Here is a 26,605-nt window from a genome sequence, read left to right as displayed (position 1 = left end):
TAAGGGCCAAACAAATACTGTGCTGTCATTCCGGCCTAGATCATCACATGTGGTGGGTTATGCTCGATTTCTTCAAAGAAATGTGGATTTTCTTTTCCCCAGAAAAATACGTTTCGATTGCGGGAGCTGCGATACATCGCGCACTCGTCAGAGAACATAACCTTTTCCCTCTCAGCATTTGTTGGAAATTGGTGCAGCATCAGATCACAAGCTTCCTGACGTCTGTCCAAGTCAGCATCTGATAACTCGTTAACGTGCAATGGATGCCAACATTTCATTTGCAAGTCCTGTTTGATGTGTTTTCGCATTGTCAATTCCGCTATTCCCAACTCAGCAGCACATTTACGAGAGTATTTTATTGGGGATTGTTGGGCAGACTCTGCCACATCTGCACATATTTCATGCCTTGTGGATGGTCTTCCACTTCACGGCGCATCTCGGACACTGCCCGTTGCAAAAGCCTTCTTCTCCCACTGCCACAATGTCCTCTTTGTCGGTGATGCCTTCCCAAAACGCACAACAAAGTCATCCATGACATTTTTGATCGATTTCCTAGTAACAGGCCACTCATGAACCCACACAATGGCCACCAAACGCTCCTCGATCATGAAAACACTTATGTCACCCATCCCTTTTTTCTTGGAGTGACTGCCACGTTGTTGCGATTTCTTGAGCGGCAGCAGGTGGCAGCACCAAACAGGATGTCGGAAACACACCTTGAAATACCGGGAAGACTTGGGCTGATGTCCACAGGAACCAAATTGTCATGGTTATTCCTGTAAATGCTCCTAAAGACAGGGGTATACTGACTTTGTGCGCACCCTGTACATACTGTACCAATGAGTGTATTTACATATGCTTTAATAACCTGTTATTCACAGAAAATTCAGCTTCAACAATTGCCACAATTTTTGTTATAAGAACCAGTATATTGGTCTCTGAGAATACTTCTCCAAGAGTAACCAGGTTATTTGGCCATGTAAACCCTCAGGCAGTTAAAGATTTCATAGCCTGCCCAGGTCTTAGTGTTGCACATGCACCCCACAGCCACAGGTAGAAAATGGTGGAAGTGTTCACAAAGATCAGTGTCCTGAGGCCAATGCTCAGGTGATCACATTATTCCTCCTTCTGGTTAAAATAATCTGTCTCAATATTTCAGAAATCACTAAATTTATGTTGATGAGCTGAACGTAGCGTGCTAAACTTAGCAACACAATCTCAGGAAACACAGGCTCTGCGCTTGTTTTTGGTTTGACAGTGGCCACTGATGAATAATCATTCTGTAGCGCATTATGACATTAACACTAGAATTACCAGAGCCTACGAAAAAACTCGTAATTCCGTCCCACCTTAAATTGCTTCTTAAATTCCTTCACACCTCTCCGCCAGCGTCCTTTGTCTTCTAAATGTGCTGATAAAGAGAAGCTAGAAGCAGCCGGCCATTCCATCCCCCCCACCAATTTAGAACGTGCACAAACTTCTCTCAGCTCAGGCCTTGATTGAGTATCTGGGAGTGAAGTGGAGTTTTAGAGTGGAAATAATAGATCGTTATTTGGAACACACGCATTTCATGTCTGTTCCGTTTCTACAGTAATCTGTGTAAACACATTGTTAAAACAGAAACGTTTTTTATATTCTAGTAGTAGATGACAAAATGTAGGCATAAACTATATAATGTATGAAGCCTGAAGTCCAAATAGCAAAGAAACATTTTCACAAGAATAACACAATTGCACTTTTATTCAAAAATATAACTGCAGAAACAAAAAGCCGCCTTAACATGCGACATTGACAGCCGTTTATTGTAACTTTCTCCGTGGTTCAAAATAATCAGTTCCAGCTTGGGAATCAAAAGGTCCCGAGTTCGATCCTGCGCCACTCCATTTTGAGAAGTAAACAGCTATTAGTCTTACAATGTTAGAATAAAAGCATACATTTGATTTCAGTCTGTAACATCCGGTGCAATTTATGATCCTTGTAAAGGTTAGCTTTTTTTTTAATTCACTTTTCATTCTCTCAGTCACGTTCAGAATCAATCCATACAACCCCATCTGACACGGCTGTTTTCACTAAAGACGCGCTATAGCTCTGCAGTGTACCACGATGCATACTAACACCCCCCACCAGGTTCTGACACACAAACGCTGGCGAAGCTGCTTCTTCGTATCTCACCGTCACTTGATTTTCTTTTTATTCAGTTTTATTGAGTGTTCCTGCCAGTCCCCGCATGTTGCTGTATGCTGTTTCTTTTGTACTCCAGGACATGCAGAGGAAAGAATGGTAAAGAGCAGTAACTTCGGCGCTATATGCAATCATCAGACACTCCCCATCTGCCTGTGTCGTTCAAACACAGGAACATATATTGGTGTAAAAGTATAACAAAGTGTACTTTTATTCAAGTGCACTTTTTCCATCGCCTTTTCCTGTAAGAAGCAGTGTACACACTTCTCTCTATGCTGTGGTTTCTATTACACACCTGAAAGAAAGAGACAATATATATGAAAATATAATCGCACTAATGCAATATTATTTGAAAACGAACAGCGTCAGATTGGGTGTGAATTTATGCAGGAACTGAAAATTCTCTGATGCGGGACCTTCCCCAGGGAAGAAAGTACAGTGTCAGGTGCTCATTCAGTGTAATAGGAACCATAGCACAGAGAGTTGTGTGCACGGCAACAAGTACACGTGTCGTAAATGTAGGAAGGACGGTCCTTGGGTGTGTGGGAACTTAATATTTGAATGTGATGATTTTATATAGCACGGAATGAAAATCAGCACTTCTTAGCATTGCACCATGCAAGCTGTCGTATCAATCGCCTACTGTAACTTGCTTTCTTTTTCTTGGTTATACAGGTAGTCTTGAATAAAAGTGCACTTGTTTTGTTTGAAATGAAGTGTCTGTGCACTTTTCGTGGCATTACACGTGTATTTTTTGAGCATGCCCGTTTGAGCATGCTCAAACACAGGAACATAAGTTGGTGTGAAAGTATAGCAAAACAACGGGCAGATGGGGAGTGTCTGATGATTGCATATAGCGCCGAAGTTACTGCTCTTTACCATTCTCTCCTCTGCATGTCCAGGAGTACAAAAGAAACAGCATACAGCAACATGCGGGGACTGGAAGGAACACTCAATAAAACTGAATAAAAAGAAAATCAAGTGACGGTGAGATACGAAGAAGGAAGCTTCGTTAGCGGTTGTGTGTCAGAACCCTGGGGGTTACGTTAGTATGCATCGTGGTACACTGCAGAGCTATATCGCGTCTTTAGTGAAAACAGATGTGTCAGATGGGGTTGTATGGATTGATTCTGAACGCGACTGAGAGAATGAAAAGTGAATAAAAAAAAAAAAAGCTAACCTTTACAAGGATCATAAATTGCACCGGCTGTTACAGACTGAAATCAAATGTATGCTTTTATTCTAAAATAGTAAGACTAAGAGCAGTTTACTTCTCAAAACGGAGCGGTGCAGGATCGAACTCGCGACCTTTTGATTCCAAGGCAAGAACTGATTCCATTGCACCACGGAAGGAGTTATAATAAACTGCTGTCAATGTCGCATGTTAAAGCGGCTTTTTGTTTCTGCAGTTATATTTTTGAATAACAGCGCAATTGTTGTGTTATGTTTGAACCTTTTATGAAAATGTTTCTTTGCTATTTGGACTTCAGGCTTCATACATTATATAGTTTATGCCTACATTTTGTCATCTACTACTAGAATATAAAAAACGTTTCTGTTTTAACAATGTGTTGACACAGATTACCGTAGAAATGGAACAAACATGAAATGCGTGTGTTCCAAATAACGATCTATTATTTCCACTCTAAAACTCAATCAAGGCATGAGCTGGGAGAAGTTCGTGCACGTTCTAAATTGGTGGGGGGATGGAATAGCCGGCTGCTCCTAGCTTCTCTTTATCAGCACATTTAGAAGACAAAGGACGGTGGCAGAGAGGTGTGAAGGGATTTAAGAAGCGATTTAAGGTGGGACGGAATTATGAGTTTTTTCGTAGGCTCTGGTAATTCTAGTGTTAAAGCATTTTGTCATGGGAGAACTCCATAAGTGGACTCATACTTGAAAATCGGTTTGTTAAGAAAGCAGGTTTCTGCTTTAACTAGGTTACTCATCTTATCAGGGCTTTGTGTGTGCAACTAAACACACTCAATGTGAACAAAATCTGCCAAACATTCACGTAAACACTGGGTTATATAACCATCTATGCTCACACATACTGTATATATACAAAAGACAGATGTATAAAGAATAATTTTGTAAATAAAACACAGAATTATATATTTATGTATGACTGTACATTCTTTTGTCTTTCTAAATTCTCATCAAGATTTCAGCATATGCAGAATGCTGTATATTTATTTTTTAAAATCTGCATTTTATTAACTTGTTTTTTGTGTGTTCAGTGGGTTGCATAATGCTTTGAGCGAATCCTCTGTGGAGAGCACTACACACAAATACCATAGCTGTTCTTTTGATTTTCTCTTGTACTTGCTATAAGTGGGAGATCAATTGCACAGCAATCATCAGATGAGGCCACACAACTTAAATTACATTCATAAAATAATTTTATGATTAAAAGACTGACTGTGCTGCTTGATGAATTTACCTTTTCTGTGCCATGCAGCAGACCCCTTTGAAAAGTGATATACTGCTGATGATTTCCTTACCGGTTTGCAGGCTTTTGAAAGAGCATCCTGTGCAAAGGTTTCTCTAAAATATAAGAATATCCTTACCAAAATCATGCTATGAATATCATTTAAACACTGTATAAATCTAGCAAGAAACAGCCTACATAAAACAGAATGTAAAATCAATTAAGGACAACCAGAATCTGTACTCTTATTCTTCACATCAGTTATATATTTATTGTCACATTAAAGTCAAATGCCATATATTGACAAATAAGGAATAAAAAGACCATCTGTCACTAGGCTGATGCAATTTAAATCTGAATATGTACACCACATAGTTCTCATGAAGAGTCATAACATAGTTACTATAATAATCTCTTATTACATTTTAATAAAGTTTCCTTTTAAATAATTAAAACTTATTGTTCAAAAAGCTACAATTTTACAAGGGCAACGAAGGCAAAACACAAAGCATGTTCAAGTCACTCCTAGACAGAGGATTCCATGTACAGAATTCATCATAGAACTGGACCAACTCATGACAAAAGTCTGAACTATTTTAGCTAATCAGACATTTTTAACAGCAGCAGAACATGGGTTCTTCCAGTCTGCTAAAGTGTATTTCAAGTACACCATCATTTTATTAGTGATTTATATTTGCACATAAATACTGTTATGTCATTGACATACAACTTGAAAGACTAATATCTTTTAGTGAAAACTTTTCCGTCTATTCCATATAATTTACATACATTCCCTGAGGCCATGCCATTAATTTCTTCCCTCACTCACCTTTTACAGAACCATCTGAAACACCTTCAATATGGTTGTCTTTAACAGAATCTACAATGGTTCAGGTATTTTTTTTTTTTGGAGCTGCTCTGGGTTTAATATAGATTTATATAAACATTGGCTTTGTCTGTGCAATTAATATTTTTAGCATTAGAAGTAACAATACCAAACAAAAAATGTCTTCTACTGGAAAGGTTAAAGATAATGCAAATGGTCCCATTTAGACACACATCACAAACACAAAAATTAGACTGTAAACAGTATACAGTGAGTGCAGGAAACAGCAATTTGAAATGACACATGCATAAAACATAAAACTATCCCAGAACAGTGATCATTCAGCACCTTTTAAAATTTGAGGCAAAGTACTCTGGTATGCTGAGAATTTATAGAAACAATTTCCCCAAAAAGAAAAATGGTATTACAATATTCATTTATATAGAGTAGACTCTCTGCACCTGGTTCAAATAAAATAATCTGGTCTTGTTTTCATCAAATTAAAAAAAAACATGTAAAGAATCATCTGAACAAAATTAAAGGCATTAACTTGCACTGCAATGCTGTTCATTAGGTCAGATCCCATACACAACTTGCATAGGTGCCTATCAATCAAACATATCGATATCAAAGGCTCCACAATTTTTAACTTTCCCATTCCATGGCCTTTACAGTTCATATCATTGCTACAATTTACAGAAGTTCACCAATGAAATTTCATTTTTGTAATTTCACCATATACGCGCTACTGAGTAACACAGAAAAAAAACTGAGTTGCAGAGAACCAAGACTCCTCAAACACAAGTAATGTGCAAGCATGTGTGTGTCGTAGATTTAGAGTAGTGACATGTTGGCGTCTGGCTGGAGACTGAAAGGTCAGTGTGGACTGAGCTATCATGCGCCACATCAAAACAGAGTGGGTGGGAGGGTCCACGACCATCAGAATCTACTTAATGAAGTTTATTTCTAATTATTATGTCTCTGTGGCTAAAATGCTTTGGCATCCATGGTCTAGAAAATAGAGATACTTATTTGCATGGTGCTTACAATAATCAATAAAAAACATGATTGTTATACAGAAAAAGAGGGACTTGAGTACTTAAAATTCCACTTGTTTCCATCAGCATTGCATATTTAATGCTTTTTTATTTTAAGAAGGGTGAGTCTACAACTCAAGGTACTAAGGCCAAACTCAACTAAGCAATATCCGTCTTAATTTGAATGAACAGTTAATGTAGTACATCCCTTCGCCATCAAAATATCTCATATAAAATCCTGACTGATAAAAGTCTGGTCACACTAGCAAACTTAAATGATTTTGTTACATTTTAGATCACCACACAATTATCCATTAGCAACACAAATTGCCTGTTTAAAGACTTCAAAAGATTTTCTTTGTGCAATTCTCTGTTTTTTCTCCAGAAAAAAAACAAACTACTATATAAAAAAACCACAGAGACTTTGATTTAATCTCCAGATTGACACCTAGGAAGTTTGGTGTATCCACACACACACACACCCACCCACGCAGCTTAGGGCCCTCTGACTGAACTGAAACAATTGCAGAACATTTAAAGGTTTTTTTTTATCCCCTTTAAATAAGATTAAACATATAAAAGAACAGCAACTCATTTAAAATTATGAGAATTACCTACATAACAATACCCAGTTCTGCTTTTGTTCTGACTTCAACCACTCTTGTGCCAATTAAACAAGAATGGTAAAAATCCACTTTCTACTGCAGTAGTTAAAAAATAGGAATGTAGTTGTCAATCTTTGCTCGGTGTCTCTGAGCAATGCACTCTGCTATCCACACAATGTTTCTGCACTCTTGCTCTTTCAGCTTCACATAGGCATAGAATACACTGAAGTGAAATTGGTTCAGAAATGCAAGCTTATTCAGCTTCACCTAAATAAAGACAAAAAGAGAACACTCAGCATACCGGCATACTATATTATTGAGATTTTACTAAGCTTAAACATATTAGTAAGAGTTTCCACTAGAAATCTACTTATAAATACATATGCATAGCTAATAAACTGTTTACACATAAGGTAAAAGAATTAAAGTTATTTTCTGAACTGTATAGTACATTTAACATAAGTAATAATGTATCTTACATATTAGTTCAATGAAGAAACCTGAAAAGCAATCCATCCATCCATTTTATTAACCCGCTTGTCCAGGGCTTAGTTAAGGGGAAGTGGGCATCAATCCCTGCAAAGCATCCTGTGCAAAGTAGGAGCAATCCCTGGAGAGAATGCCAGCCTGTCGTAGTCTCTCACACATACCCCACTCCTTGGGTAACATTTAACACTGCCAATTCACCTAACCTGATCTGAAAAGGTGTTATGAATCTATTTGTTTATTTTCACAAAACTCCTCACCTCATGCTCAAAGAACCTGTCTTCCAATGTTTTATCACCTGGATTGCTGCCAGCTCCTTCAAACAGCAACTTGTACTCCTAAAGACAAAATGACAAATTACCACTAATATAACCAGCGCAGACGATATATTATACATACATACAAATAAACAAAATAATTAACATCATAAAAATAATTAATACAAATTAAAATACTTTATACTGTATAAATAATCACATACACAGAGATATACACACATATATATATATATACATACATATACGTATACATATACACACATATACACATACACATATACATATATACATACATATACATACACGTGGACAAAATTGTTGGTACCCTTCAGTCAATGAAAGAAAAACTCAAAATGGTCACAGAAATAACTTTAATCTGACAAAAGTAATAATAAATAAAAATTCTATGAAATTTAACCAATGAAAGTCAGACATTGATTTTCAACCATGCTTCAACAGAATTATTTAAAAAAATAAACTCATGAAACAGGCCTGGACAAAAATGATGGTACCCCTAACTTAATATTTTGTTGCACAACCTTTTGAGGCAATCACTGCAATCAAACGATTCCTGTAACTGTCAATGAGACTTCTGCACTTCTCAGCAGGTATTATGGCCCACTCCTCATGAGCAAACTGCTCCAGTTGTCTCAGGTTTGAAGGGTGCCTTTTCCAGATGGCATGTTTCAGCTCTTTCCAAAGATGCTCAATAGGATTGAGGTCAGGGCTCATAGAAGGCCACTTTAGAATAGTCCAATGTTTTCCTCTTAGCCATTCTTGGGTGTTTTTAGCTGTGTGTTTTGGGTCATTGTCCTGTTGCAAGACCCATGACCTGCGACTGAGACCAAGCTTTCTGACACTGGCCAGCACATTTCTCTCTAGAATCCCTTGATAGCCTTGAGATTTCATTGTACCCTGCACAGATTCAAGACACCCTGTGCCAGATGCAGCAAAGCAGCCCTAGAACATAACAGAGCCTCCTCCATGTTTCACAGAAGGGACAGTGTTCTTTTCTTGATATGCTTCATTTTTCCGTCTGTGAACATAGAGCTGATGTGCCTTGGCAAAAAGTTCAAATTTTTGTCTCATCTGTCCATAGGACATTCTCCCAGAATCTTTGTGGCTTGTCCACATGTAGTTTGGCAAATTCCAGTCTGGCTTTTTTATGATTTGTTTTCAACAATGGTGTCCTCCTTGGTCGTCTCCCATGAAGTCCACTTTGGCTCAAACGACGACGGATGGTGCGATCTGACACTGATGTTCCTTGAGCTTGAAGTTCACCTTGGATCTCTTTAGAAGTTTTTCTGGGCTCTTTTGTTACCATTCGTATTATCCGTCTCTTTGATTTGTCATCAATTTTCCTCCTGCGGCCACGTCCAGGGAGGTTGGCTACAGTCCCATGGATCTTAAATTTCTGAATAATATGTGCAACTGTAGTCACAGGAACATCAAGCTGCTTTGAGATGGTCTTATAGCCTTTACCTTTGACATGCTTGTCTATAATTTTCTTTCTAATCTCCTGAGACAACTCTTTCCTTCGCTTCCTCTGGTCCATGTTGAGTGTGGTACACACCATGTCACCAAACAACACAGTGACTACCTGGAGCCCTATATATAGGTCCACTGACTGATTACAAGATTGTAGACACCTGTGATGCTAATTAGTGGACACACCTTGGATTAACATGTCCCTTTGGTCACATTATTTTCTAGGGGTACCATCATTTTTGTCCAGGCCTGTTTCATGAGTTTATTTTCAATTTCTATCTTTTATTTAAAGTTATTTTTTCGATTTTCCTTTTGATGTGCAATCTGCCACTGTTGAAATAAACCTACCATTGAAATGATACTGTTCTGAGACTTTTCATTTCTTTGTCATTGGACAAACTTACAAAATCAGTGAGGGGTCAAATAATTATTTCCTCCACTGTGTGTATATATATATATATATATATATATATATATATATATATATATATATATATATATAAAATAACATACAGTGGGATGCAAAAGTTTGGGCAACCTTGTTAATAGTCATTATTTTCCTGTATAAATCGTTGGTTGTTATGATAAAAAATGTCAGTTAAATATATCATATAGGAGACACACACAGTAATATCTGAGAAGTGAAATGAAGTTTATTGGATTTACAGAAAGTGTGCAATAATTGTTCAAACAAAATCAGGCAGGTGCATAAATTTGGGCACCACAAAAAAGAAATGAAATCAATATTTAGTAGATCCGCCTTTTGCAGAAATTACAGCCTCTAAACGCTTCCTGTAGGTGCCAATGAGAGTCTGGATTGTGGTTGAAGGTATTTTGGACCATTCCTCTTTACAAAACATCTCTAGTTCATTCAGGTTTGATGGCTTCCGAGCATGGACAGATCTCTATGTGTATATATATATATGTGTATATACAGTCATGTGAAAATATTAGGACACCCTTTGAAAGCATGTGGTTTTTTGTAACATTTTTAATAAATGGTTATTTCATCTCCGTTTCAACAATACAGAGATTAAAGTAATCCAACTAAACAAAGAAAACTGAGGAAAAGTCTTTTCAAGATCTTCTGTAAATGTCATTCTACAAAAATGCCTATTCTAACTGAGGAAAAGATAGGACACCCTTGCCCCTAATAGCGAGTGTTACCTCCTTTGGCTGAAATAACTGCAGTGAGACGGTTCTTGTAGCCATCTACCAGTCTTCGACATCGGTCTGAGGAAATTTTACCCCACTCCTCAATGCAGAACTTTTTCAGCTGTGAGATGTTTGAGGGGTTTCTTGCATACAGCCCTTTTCAAGTCACCCACAGCATCTCAATGGGATTCAAATCTGGACTTTGACTTGGCCATTCCAGGACTCTCCATTTCTTCTTTTTCAGCCAATCTTTGGTTGATTTACTAGTATGTTTTGGGTCATTGTCATGTTGCATGGTCCAGTTCCGCTTCAGCTTTAATTTTCTAACTGATGGTCTCACATGTTCTTCAAGCACCTTCTGATACACAGTAGAATTCATCGTGGATTCTATGATGGTGAGCTGACCAGGTCCTGCTGCAGCAAAGCAGCCCCAAACCATGACACTTCCACCTCCATGCTTCACAGTTGGTATGAGGTTCTTTTCTTGGAATGCTGTGTTTGGTTTACGCCAAACATGTCCTCTGCTGTTGTGTCCAAATAATTCAATTTTGGACTCATCTGTCCAAAGAACATTATTCCAGAAGTCCTGGTCTTTGTCAACTTTATCTCTGGCAAATGTCAGTCTGGCCTCGATGTTTCTCTTGGAAAGCAAAGGTTTCCTCCTTGCACACCTCCCATGCAAGTTAAACTTGTACAGTCTCTTTCTGATTGTAGAGGCATGTACTTCTACATCAACAGTAGCCAGAGCCTGCTGTAGTTCTCGAGATGACACTTTAGGGTTTTGGAGACCTCTTTTAGCATCTTGCGGTCTGCTCTTGGGGTGAACTTGCTGGGGCGACCAGTCCTGGGCATGTTGGCAGTTGTTTTGAAAGCCCTCCACTTGTAGACTATCTTCCGGACAGTGGAATGGCTGATTTCAAAATCTTTTGAGATCTTTTAAATCCCTTCCCAGACTCATAGGCTGCTACAATCTTTTTCTGAAGTCCTCTGACAGCTCTTTTGTTCTCACCATGGTGCTCACTCTCACTTCAACAGTCAGGAGCACACCAAACTAAATGTCTGAGGTTTAAATAGGGCAAGCCTCATTCAACATGCAGAGTAACGATCTACTAATTATGTGCACCTGGTGTGATATACCTGTGTGAGATCTGAGCCAATTTAAGAGGGAATACATGTGAGGGTGTCCTATCTTTTCCTCAGTTAGAATAGGCATTTTTGTAGAATGACATTTACAGAAGATCTTGAAAAGACTTTTCTTCAGTTTTCTTTGTTTAGTTGGATTACTTTAATCTCTCTGTATTGTTGAAACGGAGATGAAATAACCATTTATTAAAAATGTTACAAAAAACCACATGCTTTCAAAGGGTGTCCTAATGTTTTCACATGACTGTATATATATGTATATACATATACATACACACATATATATACATACATATACACATATATATATATATATATATATACACATATACCGCTTAGTATTAAGGCCAAAAAGTTCTATCTTGGACTCATCAGACCAGAAAATCTTATTTCTCACCATCTCAGAGTCCTTCAGGTGTCTTTTAGCAAACTCCAAGACAGAACTTTTTGGCCTTAAATCTAAGCGGTATGTGTGGAGACAACCAGGCACTGCTCATCACTTGTCCAATACAGTCCCCACAGTGAAGCATGGCGGTGGGGGTGTTTTTCAGCTGCAGGGACAGGACGACTGGTTGCAATCAAAGGAAAGATGAATGCGGCCAAGTACAGGGATATCCTGGACAAAAACCTTCTCCAGAGTGCTAAGGACCTCAGACTGGGCCGAAGGTTTACCTTCCAACAAGACAATGACCCTAAGCACACAGCTAAAATAACGCAGGAGTGGCTGCACAACAACTCTGTGACTGTTCTTGAATGGCCCAGCCAGAGCCCAGACTTAAACCCAATTGAGAATCTCTGGAAAGACCTAAAAATGGCTGTCCACCAACGTTTACCATCCAACCTGACAGAACTGGAGAGGATTTGCAAGGAGGAATGGCAGAGGATCCCCAAATCCAGGTGTGAAAAACTTGTTGCATCTTTGCCAAGAAGACTCATGGCTGTATTAGCTCAAAAGGGTGTTTCTACTAAATACTGAGCAAAGGGTCTGAATACTTGGGACCATGTGATATTTCAGTTTTTCTTTTTTAATAAATCTGCAACAATTTCAAAAATTCTTTTTTTTGTCTGTCAATATGGGGTGCTTTGTGTAAATTAATGAGGGAAAAAATTAAATTTAAATGATTTTAGCAAATGGCTGCAATATAACAAAGAGTGAAAAATTGAAGGGGGTCTAAATACTTTCCGTACCCACTGTGTGTGTGTGTGTATATATGTGTATATATATATGGCCCTAGTGTGTGATTGGTGTGTGGGTGTGCTTGTGTGTGTCCTGCGGTGGGTTGGCACCCTGCCCAGGATTGGTTCCTGCCTTGTGCCCTGTGTTGGCTGGGATTGGCTCCAGCGGACCCTTGTGACCCTATTCGGATTCAGCGGGTTAGAAAATGGATGGATGGAGATTATATATATACTAGCAAAATACCCGCGCTTCGCAGCGGAGAAGTAGTGTGTTAAAGAAGCAATGAAAAGAAAAGGAAACATTTTGAAAATAACGTAACCTGATTGTCAATGTAATTGTTTTGTCACTGTTGTGAGTGATGAGTGTTGTTGTCATATATTATATATATATTTACACACACACACATAAACATATATATATATACATATCTATACATACATATATATCTACATATATACACACACATATACATACATACACACACATATATACACACATATATATACATATACATACATATCTACATATATACACACACAGCTATTTCGTACAGTGCAATACACTGTTTGTTAAAACGGTTGACTCCCGCTCTTACGTGCAATAACAAATCAAATCATTCAGTTGTCTTTGCTCATATGTCATTTTAGAGCTGGACGCCTGGCATCTTTTTTTGGCCACAAGTTCGTTTCTGTTTGGTGTGAGGTTCTGTGTTGTGGAGATTCTCAGGATGGATTGCAGGTGCTCATCAGTGAGGCGACTCCTGTGTGCTGTTTTGTTAGTCTTTATCACTGAGAAGAGCTTCTCACACAGATATGTGCTACCAAACATGCACAAGGTTCGAGCCGCATGTAGACGGACTTTTTTTGTTCTTCAAAGTCACCAAAGCGCCGTGCAAACTCAGTGCGCAATAACTCTAGCTTCGCAATAACTTGCAGCATCATAAGGTAGACTTGATTAACGCGTTAGTGTTGGCAAGGCAGCTGAAGCGCTGCATTATGGGATCTGTAGTTTATTGTGTTACCAGCGCTTCATATACCGGGCTTTAATAACAATAATACAGTATATAAAATGATCTCGCGGGCCGGATATAATTACACGCCGGGCGGATGTGGCCCGGCCCTTGAGTTTGACACATATGGACTAAATAGAACTTGAAAAGATATATTTTTTCAAATGTGATCGCACAATTCAGATAGAGTTGACGCGCACTACAGCCTGCATGCCTCAATAGTCATCCTCCCTCGCCTTACTTTTTACCGTTCATCTAATGAATACACTGAGTATGGCTTTACCAAAACAATCATTGATGGCGAATAAAGTATCCATTATTCGAGTATGTAGAGCGGGATATATATATATATATATATATATATATATACCAGCGTATCAGCGAGAAGTAGTGTGTTAAAAAGGTAGAAAAGAAAAGGGAACATTTTAAAAATAAGCGTAACATGACTGTCAATATACAGTATTTGTTTTGTGAGTGTTACTGAGTGTTGCTGTCATCAAGGATTTGATTATCATTATTTCTTTCAATCAGGTTCGTATTTGTAGGATGTGTTGTGTTCAAGTTACATTCCGTGTTTGTCAATCGTTGTAAAGATGACAGGTTTCATTCATCGATTCGTTTCTTACTGCATCAATAAACAGCTCGTCTTCTTCTTTATCTGAGACCTGACACACTGCATGCACGGGTTTTTTACACTGTCTTCCTTTAGCGGGACATTGACTTTTTCCAACGTGTGCTTTGTTTCCGCAGTAGTTGGATTTATGAATATGCTTGTATGTAGAGCGCTTCATATTTTTGCTGCCTTTTCAATTGTGTAATTGGTTTTGTTCAGCTCTTTGGAACTGTTGCCTTTTATCTGTGCACTGCGTCAGTTCCGTGAGCCACTCGGTGTACATGCATCGAAGGTTCCCAGCTGTGCTGGTGCCATCTCCTGCTATGTCCATGGCTGTATTTAATGTTACCTTAGTCCTGGCACTTAAAACTTTCTCTCGCAGTTTCGCTGAGTTTGTGTCAAACACCACCCTGACCATCTCATCTTCCTCTCCATAAGCACAGTCCTTCACCCGTGAATATTTACCCGTGGCAGTTTGCTATTGGATTGCCGCTGACGGACGGCCTTATATGGGCAGGCACTAAATTACAAACGCCAGCGGCAGCCTGTCTATGAACTTAATTTAAAGTGTAGGGTTTACATCGTGCTTTGTTTCGAGTAGCAGAACTCATGAATATGGTTGTATATGTCACTCGCTTCGCTTCTTATTGTTTAGCTGCCTTCTCAATTATATAATGCATGTTTTCTTGAGCGCTTTTTTGAGGTCTTCCTGGTTTTCTATGTACTGCGTGATTACGTGGGAGGCGTGATGATGTCACACGAAACTCCGCCCCCACGGCGTTGAAGCTCATCTCCATTACAGTAAATGGAGAAAAACTGCTTCCAGTTATGACCATTACGCGTAGAATATAAAACCTGCCCAACTTTTGTAAGGAAGCTGTAAGGAATCAACCTGCCAAATTTCAGCCTTCCACCCACACGGGAAGTTGGAGAATTAGTGATGAGTCAGTGAGTGAGTCAGTGAGTGAGTGAGGGCTTTGCCTTTTATTAGTATAGATAACGTACCTCGCCGCGCGCCCCACTTGCCAGCGATGGTGGGTGTTGGCTTCACAACGCATACGGAGCTCCTACCTCTCCGAGCTTTCGGAGCGGTAGGATCGGCCTAGACGGGAACCCCTGTGCGGTAGTGAGTTACACGGTGGAATGGAAAGTTCATTAGAGCAACGGTACGCGATCAAGTTCTTCGGAGTGAAGGGGATCATCCACTACGAGTTTGTCCCGCAAGGACAGACCGTGAATGCTGCTTACTACTTGGAAGTCCTGAAAAGGCTGAAAAGGAGCGTCGCACAGAAGCGAAGTGACATCAAGGACAGCTGGAAGCTTCACCACGATTAACGCGCCCAGCCACACCGCCTTTATCGTGAGCGCCTACCTGGCCCGGGTGAATGTTCCAGTGGTCCCCCAGCCTCCCTACAGTCCGGACGTGTCGCCTTCTGACTTCTTCTTGTTTCCGCGCTTAAAATCGGCCCTGAGAGGAAAACGCTTCGACTCGATCTAGGACATCCAAGCAAATGTCAAGGCAGCCCTTGCAACCATCCCAGAACAGGCCAACGTGGACGCCTTCGACTCATGGAAAAGCCGCCTACAAAAGTGTATTGATGCAGGAGGTGCCTATTTTGAAGACTATTAATTAGTTGTACCGATTTGTTCAATAAATTTGTCTTTTTGAACAAAGGCTCATTACTTTTGAATCCTACCCGGTATGTATGTATGTGTATCTATATATATATAATTCACTAAGGCAAGACAACCATGGAAAGCACGCCGGAAGGGGCGTGGATTCACTAAGCCGCCGAGAAGTGAGACACCTATGGCGCACGCAGGAAGAAGCTACGTCCACCAACTCCAAGACCATTGGATACGACGATAACTCACAGAGCCACGCCCACCAACTCGGACGCAACGACACAGAAAAACCGGCGTCATTTATATTCGTCTGTCGTAGAGGTCACATGCAGCTCCGACCCATGTTGACTGTTAATAGAGGCATGTTTCTCGCGGAGGTGAATCACCATATGCGTGTAAAACTTTTTGCGAGGGGTATCCCATGAGATCCTTAAAACGTTCCTTTACAACTGAGGTTAAAACACAATGAAGTGATCAGTCTTTAAAAAACGAGTTTTCGGTTACGACGCACGACCGCGTTCACTATAGCAAACTGTTTTACACGCTACATACAGCAATTCGCATCCGCGACAAACATGCGTCTTCTTAGATACTCCTGCACTTTGTATACACCCCCCTCCCACCGTGGTCGGGTGTCTTGGTGGATTATATATAGAAAGGCAGCCAAAACCGCACAGAGCAATGAAAAGTCTACGTGAGTCACAGGTGCATCTGGACTGTACAAAGACTCGAGTGACGAGTTGGAGGTGGGCACATGAGCAGGCAGTGTATACTGAACGAGAAACCAGCAGACTAGCATGACGGAGGGAGCGGAGTGGATGTCCTTCTCCTCTCCTCCTGTTCCACCCTGAGCGCCGCACGGACAATTGTGTGTTGGTTCGTTCCGTGCATTGATTAAAACCCAATAAAGGAAGCAGTCTTTAAAAACCAATAAGCCCTGTGCCTCTGTTTCATTACCATCTCACCTGCTTCACTAATGCAGGCCCCACAACAGGCGATCCGGCGGCGTCATTCCCATGACCCGCCGGGCAGTCAACCGGGTGTCTACCCAGCGTGGGTAAGCCGTTGAACCCCATTCGTGATGGAGACCGTGGCTTCCAATTGTTCCCCACTGTAATGGAAGGATTTTTCTAAAGAGAGGGGGGGATCAAGAGAGCAGATGGGCGTTGGTCGCTCAGCGCAAAAACCAGCCTCAAGAAGGAAAAGTACTGGGAATATGGCCAGAGGGTTATGCTGACTTGTTTTTCACTTCGAGGGGCTTCACTATTTTTGTGTGCCTTTTGGTACCAGACGCCGTCTCCGTCAGGATAAAGGGGCATGCTGACTTGTTTTTCACTTCAAGGGGCTTCACTACGCAATTCTTATTTTTGTGTGCCTCCTGGTACCAGGTGTCGTCATCATCAGGACCAAGTGCAAAACAACACCGCGTCCCGTGGAAAGGTGTGTGTGCTGAAACTAATCACTTCTGTATACACTGCTTACACGTAAGCCGCTTTGGGCAAGGACGCTCAATTAGTATATAAGGGAAGGTTCCGCCCTCAGTTTCTTTGGAGGCTCAACCGTGGGGACAGCGCGCACCGCCCGGTAAATGAAAGGCTAAATGGGTTGGTCCTTTGACAAGACTGACAAGCGGGCCCCCTCAGTCTACTGGTCTGGGATGATGGCTCTGGGTCTTTTGATGTATGTTACTGTATGTATGTATGTTATTGTAAGTATAAGTTTGTCTCTTTATTTCTATAACCCATTCATATGTATTTAAATGTTATAATTGATTAAGTAAATAAAATAGAAGTATTGGACCTCTTCTCTCTGATTCTTTGCCTACTTATGTTCTAATCCCTGGAACCATTTTCCCGTAACAAAACACCCACGGACGAGAAATTCCCAGTACGTGCGGGTCATATGCTCGCACTGATTACGTCCCTGCCCTTTGTAAAGCCCCCCATGGTCGGGTGACTTGGTGGATTATATATTAAAAAAAAGCAGCCGGGATCGCAAAGAACAATGAAAAATCAACGTGGAAACCGACTGAGGCGGTGTTTGGAAAATTAACAGTCAATGTGACTCACAGGTGCGTGTGGACTGTACACAGACGAAAGCGATTCAGGTAGGGAGTTGGGGGCGGGCACATAAGCGGGCAGTGCGTACTGAACGAGCCCTGTTTAACCCCGTCCTTCGCTTTGGAAGGAGAAAGCGCGACGGCGCTCCTCCGGTTTTCAGTAACGGACAATTGTATGTAGGTTCCTAGCGTGCATTGTTGCAATGTTACTTTTCTTGGTGGTTTATTAAATTACAGATTTTTCAAATGTTTATTTTTTCCTCTGTGCTTAAAAATCATTTAAAAAGCGGCCTGATTATGCGGCGTATGCTACTCCGCGGGTTGGCTAGTATATATATATATATTAGTATGTATGTATGTATGTATACAGTAATCCCTCGCTATATCGTGCTTCGACTTTCGCGGCTTCACTTCATCGCGGATTTTAAATGTAAGCATATCTAAATATATATCACGGATTTTTCGCTGGTTCGCGGATTTCTGCAGACAATGGGTCTTTTAATTTATGGTACATGCTTCCTCAGTTTGTTTGCCCAGTTGATTTCATACAAGGGACGCTATTGGCGGATGGCCGAGAAGCTACCCAATCAGAGCACGTATTACATATTAAATAAAACTCCTCAATGATATCGATATGCTTCCCGAGGCTGCTTCGCACACTTAAAAGCTCTAACAGCCCGTATTGATTTTTCATTGTTTGCTTTTCTCTGTCTCTCACTCTCTCTGAGAAATACTGTACAGGCAGATACTTATTCATCATGCAATACCATCAGGGAGACGTATGATTGGCCCCATTATCTGCTCCTGACGGAGGGGGTGTGAGCAGAGGGCTGTTCTTCAGTTAGAAGATACGGACGCGCCTGTAAAAAAATGCTGAAAGGCTACCTTCACATTGATCCCTTCATTGCGCCGCTTTATCGAGGTGCTTGCATACTTAAAAGCGCAACAGCCCTTTTGATTTTTGATTGTTTACTTTACTCTCTCTCTGACATTCTCCGCTCCTGACGTCGCACCTTGAAGAGGAAGATATGTTTGCATTTCTTTTAATTGTGAGAAAGAACTGTCATCTGTCTTCTCATGGAGCACAGTTTAAACTTTTGACTAAAGGGTGTTACTTCATGTCTAGAGGGCTCTAATAATGTTAAAAAATGTATTTAGAAGGTCGTAAACAGGTTTTCAATGCTCTAACTGCGAAAATATTAGATTTATAAATAAAGAATCCTACTTCTTGGAAATCCATTTATCTGTCTGGAGTGGATCAACCACTATAAACGAGGGTTTACTGTATAACTGTGCGGAGAATATTTATAAAAAGTGTGGGAGAATTTCTAAGAGCTTAAAATATATAAAGATAACCATACAAACATATGGTCTATACTTCGCGGATTTTCACCAATGGCGAGGGGTTCTGGAACGCAACCCACGCGATTGAGGAGAGATTACTGTATGTCAAAGTATACTGTATATGAAGAGGAATTTGTTTATGGTTAAGATTTTTAAAAGATAAACAATGGCACTTTTAAGATGCAAGATTAAATAATATAAGCAAGCATTAAAAAGATAAAAACACAAAAAGTTCTAGATGAAGAGAAGTGTGTTATTTCTACTCACAGGATAGTAGTCCGCTACACTTTTGACCTGATCGTAGTCATCAGCTCTGGCCAGCTGGGCTAAACCTTCAGGGTAGAGTTTGCCACAATGAGGAAACAACTTTGCTCGATCTTCTTTAGACAGCTCGGTACCAAAAGAGTTAATGGTAATAATGAAGGCTCTTCTGTCAGCCTCAAACTAGAAAAAAGTAATATATGTTATAATGCATTACTAGAAATCTTTTTGAGAGTATTATTTATTTTGAGCAATTTAAAATTCTTATTAGTATTTCTATTCTGTGTAATTTTTCAGGCACAAGGCTTCAATGCGTGGCCAGAATACTACTGAACAAGTTAGAAAAGTTAAAGCTAAACAACACTTGAAATATTTCACAGTTTCTTTAGATAACAAGGAAAATAATCAGATTGGTTTCCAAAAAAATTGAGCTGGATCAAATTAAGCTAACAGAATAAATGTAACACTACTTTAATGTAAGAAATTAGCATTTGATTTAAAAGATAAGCAGAAGGCCCGATACTCTTGTTGTGACTAGAGTAGGTAGCCCTAAACACTCATCTCAATTTAAAAAATGCATTTTCAGGAGGAATTAAAAAAAACGCAACATATATTGCATAAAACAGTGCCTCATTACTAAATAACTGTCTTACACTTACTTCAAGGATGGGACACATGGTATCTGCAGTTGTACCTCCTAATGTGGAGCAGAACTTGTAGAAAGATTCTAAATATGCCTGTGGAATTAAACAAAGATGGGTGTTGGCAAAGACAATACAAGTGTACTCATTCATTAAATAGATTTCATATTTTTAGACAAGAACTCAGAATCTGTATAAAAACAAATACAAAGGTTTTGAAAATGATTTTTGAAGAAGACAACCACAACTAAAATGGCACAATCTAATGCATTAAAGTCACACGCTGCGAGACTTTCTTAACATGTTAAGAAATTGATCAGTACTAGAAAATATTCTTTCCAAGACACTGTACAAATAATCATCTATACAACGGATAGCAAAGAAAGATTGAAATAATAAAGAAACGTTCCAAACCATACACTTAACAAGGTTCACCATCAGTGGTTTAATGTGTTGACTAAGCAGTAAAACTCCATTGCTAATATGTAAATTCACACACACTTAGACCACCATTCCGTACCCACATACTTTCTATACACAAAGCCCTCACTCACATTTCATCTTTTATGCACCGACTTCAGACAACATGTACATATTATTGAGATTCTCTCAACATTTCTACCACATATGCCACATTGCCATTCACCCACCAATTCCACACCCCCTACCCCTTCAAACTCTAAACTATCATCTTAATCTTTTCTTAATATACATGCTTTGCTCCTGCTTCAATGCAATAAACATTCTAAACAGGAAAAAAAACACACATACAAGTACAAAATATAAATATACTGTTATTAAATTCTTATAGAGTGCCAATGAAAAGGGGGGTGAGATATGGCCGCATTTACAACTTTAGAACCACAATCTAATACTTCTAAAGACTAAACCTGAATCACACAATTGCATTGTCTCACAGATATAAATATACCATTCATATATAAAGAGGCCTGTTCAACAATAACCAATGCAAACTGTAGCATTCTCTCTGGTAATAACAGATATACTTTAAATTTGCTAAAAAACCTGGCATGGTCTCCCTTCTTGTCCCATATAACACTGGGAATGTATGTGCCACCATTGCAGTTGCAAGACCCAATCAAATCTCAATAGCTCAACCTTTAGATAAAATACTAATCCAGAACTATTTAACATCTAATCTAAATTTTTCTATTGTCCTAATCAAGTACTGCAGATTTGGATAAAATATGAATTAAATAATAGTAGCCATGTGCTAAATATTTATAAAATTGAGAACCATGATGTAACTGAGCTCTATGGTACATTTCACAGAACTGCATAATTGTATTCAACTTTTTGTTAAGGAGCATATGATATTTAGTTATACTTTCATTTTCCATTTGTTAAAAAGTTATGTTTAATATATTCATTAAACTAAAGATGAGTAAAAAACTGTCTACACACTACTAAAAAAACTTTGCAATAGGTCATCAGGGAATTTTGTTGTTGAAGGACTAATCCACGACAACCGATAAAACTACCTCTAAATCAGAAGATGTACACCTATTTATTTCTTCCTCCCTCCTCTGAAAACAGTTGATGCTATTGTAGCATTTGTTGACAACTGTGCCCTTTCTGAAATGGCAGAAAAAAAAATCCTAAAATGCAGATGAAGGGACCTCAAAATGACTGGGAAATTCACAGCCACATTTCTACAAGTAGTGTTATAAATATTTAGCTAAGAAGATTTGAAGCATCGGTTATGTGAACATTTTACAAAAAATACATTATATTCCAGAATGTTTGCCAAATCTCATGTGAAAAATGTACTTAAAAACAGATTTATTTCTTTAAAAAATAGATTTGCTGCCACTCAGTTCAATTTATAGTGTCCAGCTGAATGAAGAGGATATACGGGAAATTAAATATAGGCGTATTTCATAACAGGAAATCAAGCTTTTGCAGGTTGAGAGTGTGCTAGTGAAGACATCAGGGATAAAAAAAAAAAAGTTAACAAAATGCAGTATGATTTCATGCCAAATGTAGGAGAAGCATGGGATGAAAGCAAAGAAGCTGCATTATGGATATATAAATGTGGAGAAGGCATATGATAAGAGTACCACGAGTAGTGATACGGTAGGCAGTGAGAAGGTTAGGTGTGGATGAATGATTAGTGTCTGCAATTTTATCAATGTACAAAGGCGCATGAGCTCTATTACCCTTAGAAGTGTAGGCCTTTCATTAACAGAAACTACAGTACAAAAAAAAAAAAAGTGTCATGGAGTAAGCCAGTAAGGTGTCCTACACAATCCAAAGGCAATTGGAAACTGGAAGAAAAACCGATAGAGAGAGATCTGGCATACCCAAAGTCACAACTCAATCAAACATTTCTAAGGTTCACCAACTTGCATGAAAGGCTCCACACAGCTTAACAGTGGTCAAAAAAAGCATATCTCAGTTACTACTACTCTCCTTTAAGGAATGGTTTTCTTACTGCCACTCGCCTTGTCAAACCTGCAGCACAAAGTCACCTCACAAAGGGCACCACCTTTTTTTTGCTGTTTCTCTTAATGAAAGACCTACACTTCTAAGGATAATAATGCTCTGTCTCATTTTTTTTTGTTAATTGCTGTTTTCTTGCCATTAACCCTGGAATATTGTCCAAGTTGTACATCAAAGGGTGTAGTAACACAGGCTGTTTCAACTCTGCTTTAAGATAGACAGAGGGGTTTTTAAGTAATTGACAGAAGTTGAGACACCTATGTAAATTGTTAGCTTAAACTTGCAAGGCTTAATTTATTTCAATTGCTGCAGAACATCCGTAGGTTGTTGTTCCCTGAAGAAGTCCCATTTGTAATATTCAGACATTTCCTTTTTTCCATTTTTTGCTAACCTAAATTTTAAATTTAAACCTCAACTTTAAATTTAAATCTCTGGCAGTTTAGTGCTCACCTTTTCACCATTTTAGGCTATTTACTGCATTTCAACTAGTTAAATTTGAATAGAAACAGGAAAAACCAAAGGTATTCTAGAACTTTTGACCAGTAGTATGAAGGGGCAAGAGTGTGAAGTAAGTGAGGGAGAAACTAAATATGCATGTGTTGTCTGAAGCGGGTGCATAAAAGATGTAATACTGTAATGAAGAGTCTGCAGTCAGTCAGTGTGAGCTTTGTTTTTAGAAAGCATGCGAGAGGTGTACTGAATGTATGTGTGAGAATATTAGCAATGGAACTTTGGAGAGAGTACAAAAGTTCTGCTGCTAAAGCAACATATAAAACCAGTGATAACACTTCTAGCCTTCATAGTAAAAGATATATCATGTGTCTAGCACATGACTTTTGACATCAAGGGTGTCAAACTCATTTATTAAGGGCCAAACATAACACTCTTTATACCCAGTGTGGGCCAAAGGTCTGTCACTGGGTATATATAGTAATTGGGACATAGACTCTACAAAGGCCCTGTTATTTTATCAAAAAATAACTGATTTTAACAAGCTCAAAAAACAGACACTGTAACCTAGCAATGTTACTTTAGATTTCAAAAGCAATGAATTACTCTAGTCCAGTGGTTCTTTAACTCAGTCCTGGGAACTCCTGCATTTTTTTAATCCAGTCAAGTTCTGTTTTTAATTGGACTCAGTCTAATGCAAAAAGTCATTATTTTCCTGTTTATATGTTTTGATGTCAACGTAGAAATACTGAAAACAAATTTGGTAATTTTTTTTTAAATAAAATGTACTAGGCACTTATTTTACACGGGAGCTATTTAGTGTGTGTGTGTGTTTTTTTTAACTTTTCATTCTCCATTATTTCCTAATGAACAACATGTTAATGGGGCTGACACTGAAGTAGTTCCACCATTTAAGCACCCAGTGTTGTGAAACTGGTGGGAATAATAATTTGCTGTCACTTGTAGTCTCTAGGACTGAGGTTAAAATTACTGAAGTAATTTATTATAATTTAACAATATAACAGTTAATTAACTGGAATTCCAATCATTCAACCATCAGGAAATATGTGTGCGTCAATGTAATCGATGTACCAGGAAATCATGCATTGACAAAAGTTCCCCTTTGCTTGGAATTGAAAGTGTGATTAAATGCGTTATTTTTTTAACACGTTATAGAGTACATGCATCGAAGCTTCTCAGCTGTGCTTGTGGTAAGAAAAGGAAACATTTTAAAAATAACGTAACATTCTGCGTTAACCGCATATTTTTTTCATACGTCTCAAACCAAGGGGATGCAAAGATAAAATGAATCGGGAAGCGCGCATACATACTCGGTGCATCCCCTCTCGGGAATCGAACCTCGGATGTCAGCACTAGAGGCGAAGCGAGTCAGTGAGTGAGTGAGTGAGTGAGTGAGTGAGTGAGTGAGTCAGTCAGTCAGTCAGTGAGGGCTTTGCCTTTTATTAGTATAGATTAAATACAAAATATTGATAAAACAATTTTTAATACTGTACTTTTATTTAATACTGTAGATTAATTTATTAAAATATGGTAATTTGTTTAGTTTTACAATTGTTGTTATTTTTGGAATACGAGATAAAACTAAATGAGGTTGATCAGAAACTTATGATAACGGATTCTACAAATTGTATTACACATTTATACAGACATTTTATGTTTTAAGTCAGCATCACTGTGAGTCTATGAAAATATAACAATTACCCATTAAATGTTCTTGCACACTGAAACAATTAATTGATGCTGGTAGCCAAAACACTGCTTAAATGTACATATGCATGCATTTATTTGGTTTTAAATCATTTTTAAACAATTGTACTACTTTTTTTTTTTACTATTGAGATATACCTATGCTACACACCTTTTTTAGTTCTATTAATTATTCATTAATAATTTTCTGGTGTAATTATGAATATGAATTTAACTTATACAATACTTTGTTCTTATCAATCTTGTACTGTATGATACATATAAAAGTATTAAAGTATCATCTCTTCAGTTCTTTTGCACAAAACAGTGTAGTATTGCTGAACTTACTAATGTTGGCAAGTTACAGTGGAAACGAAGTAAGTTCTGACTCTTTCAACAGATGCATTTGATAACGATTCTTAATGTCATCTCTACAAGAAATAGATTCAGGTTTGGTTTCTACATGTGCTTTTGACACACTGCTTATTAGATGTTCACATTTGAAATGTGGAAAAAAATTCTTTTAATGTACTTTTCTCTTTCCTTGTTTTGTTTTTCACCTTCTGGTCTATACTGATGTTTCATCAATACACTTTCTATGAAATAAGTGAACAACTTTTCAGAGTAACACAAGTCCACCGATGAAATAATACCTTTGTAGTCATAAATCGTCACAGGCTGACCAGGACTGTCATCACAGCAGTAACTTGCATATCATGAATACATTTCACACCAGCAAAACAAGTATGTGCGAATCTGTAAACCTGAAATCTTGAAATCACATACAATACCATGAAAGTGGTCGGTGGCACTGTGCCAATTTTAAATAATAGTGCCCCACAAGCATGCAAACTCTAAACGGGTGCAAGTGCGCTTCGCTCAGAGGATGGCTCGGGGGTGCCTGTCTGATTGCAAAGACACGTGCAAAGGAGCTTGTCAGGCAGATGTCTCATTAATTTCTCGAAGGGCATGGCTTGTTTTAGTGTAAGAGGAGCATGGACCAGAAGAATTGAGAAAAACGGAAAGGAGAAAAATGAAAGAAAAATAAGGGAGGTAAAAGAGATGAACAGAGAGACAGGCAGGAGTGAATGCCTAAATACAAAGAGGACTGTTTCATTTATGTTAGGTAGATTGCCCAGAGGGGACTGGGCAGTCTCATGGTCTGGAATCTCTGAAGATTTTTTTTTTTTCTCCAGCCGTCTGGAGTTTTTTTTTGTTTATTCTGTTCACCCTGGCCATCGGACCTTACTTATTCTATGTTAATTAATGTTGACTTATTTTATTTTCTTACTGTGTCTTTTATTTTTCTATTCTTCATTTTGTAAAGCACTTTGAGCTACATTTTTTTGTATGAAAATGTGCTATATAAATAAATGTTGTTTTTGAGAGCCGATGCAAGGAACCAAGTGGACAGAAATGGAGCCCCAGAAAGGAGCATGTGGCCAGCACTTAGGAAAGGACTGAAGGATCGTTCCTATGTACACTATGTGTGGGAGTACAGCACACTCTCACCAGGAGGAGCCAGGTAACAGCAGCGGTGCGAGCAGAGCAGGACTTGATGGCTCTCCGTATAATGCTGTGGGATTTTCAGCCAGAACATGTAAAAGGCCAGGATAAAAGCTGGT

At 38.8% G+C, this 26,605-nt stretch overlaps 1 protein-coding gene across 1 annotated transcript in view; it reads right to left on the bottom strand.

Moving 5' to 3' along the window:
- Window positions 1-4,855: 4,855 nt before the first annotated feature.
- atp6v0d1 (ATPase H+ transporting V0 subunit d1) overlaps window positions 4,856-26,605 on the bottom strand; it is a 53,555-nt gene continuing 31,805 nt past the window's right edge. The window contains 4 exon segments of the mRNA XM_039762948.1: window positions 4,856-7,347; window positions 7,827-7,904; window positions 19,726-19,902; window positions 20,379-20,456. Coding sequence (XP_039618882.1) covers window positions 7,186-7,347; window positions 7,827-7,904; window positions 19,726-19,902; window positions 20,379-20,456 — 495 coding nt within the window. The 3' untranslated portion in view covers window positions 4,856-7,185.

This window comes from Polypterus senegalus, chromosome 9 (assembly GCF_016835505.1).
Source record: "Polypterus senegalus isolate Bchr_013 chromosome 9, ASM1683550v1, whole genome shotgun sequence".
Lineage (NCBI taxonomy): Eukaryota > Metazoa > Chordata > Cladistia > Polypteriformes > Polypteridae > Polypterus > Polypterus senegalus.
The sequence above is the reverse complement of the archived record's forward strand: the minus strand, read 5'-3'. Positions and strand labels throughout refer to the sequence as shown.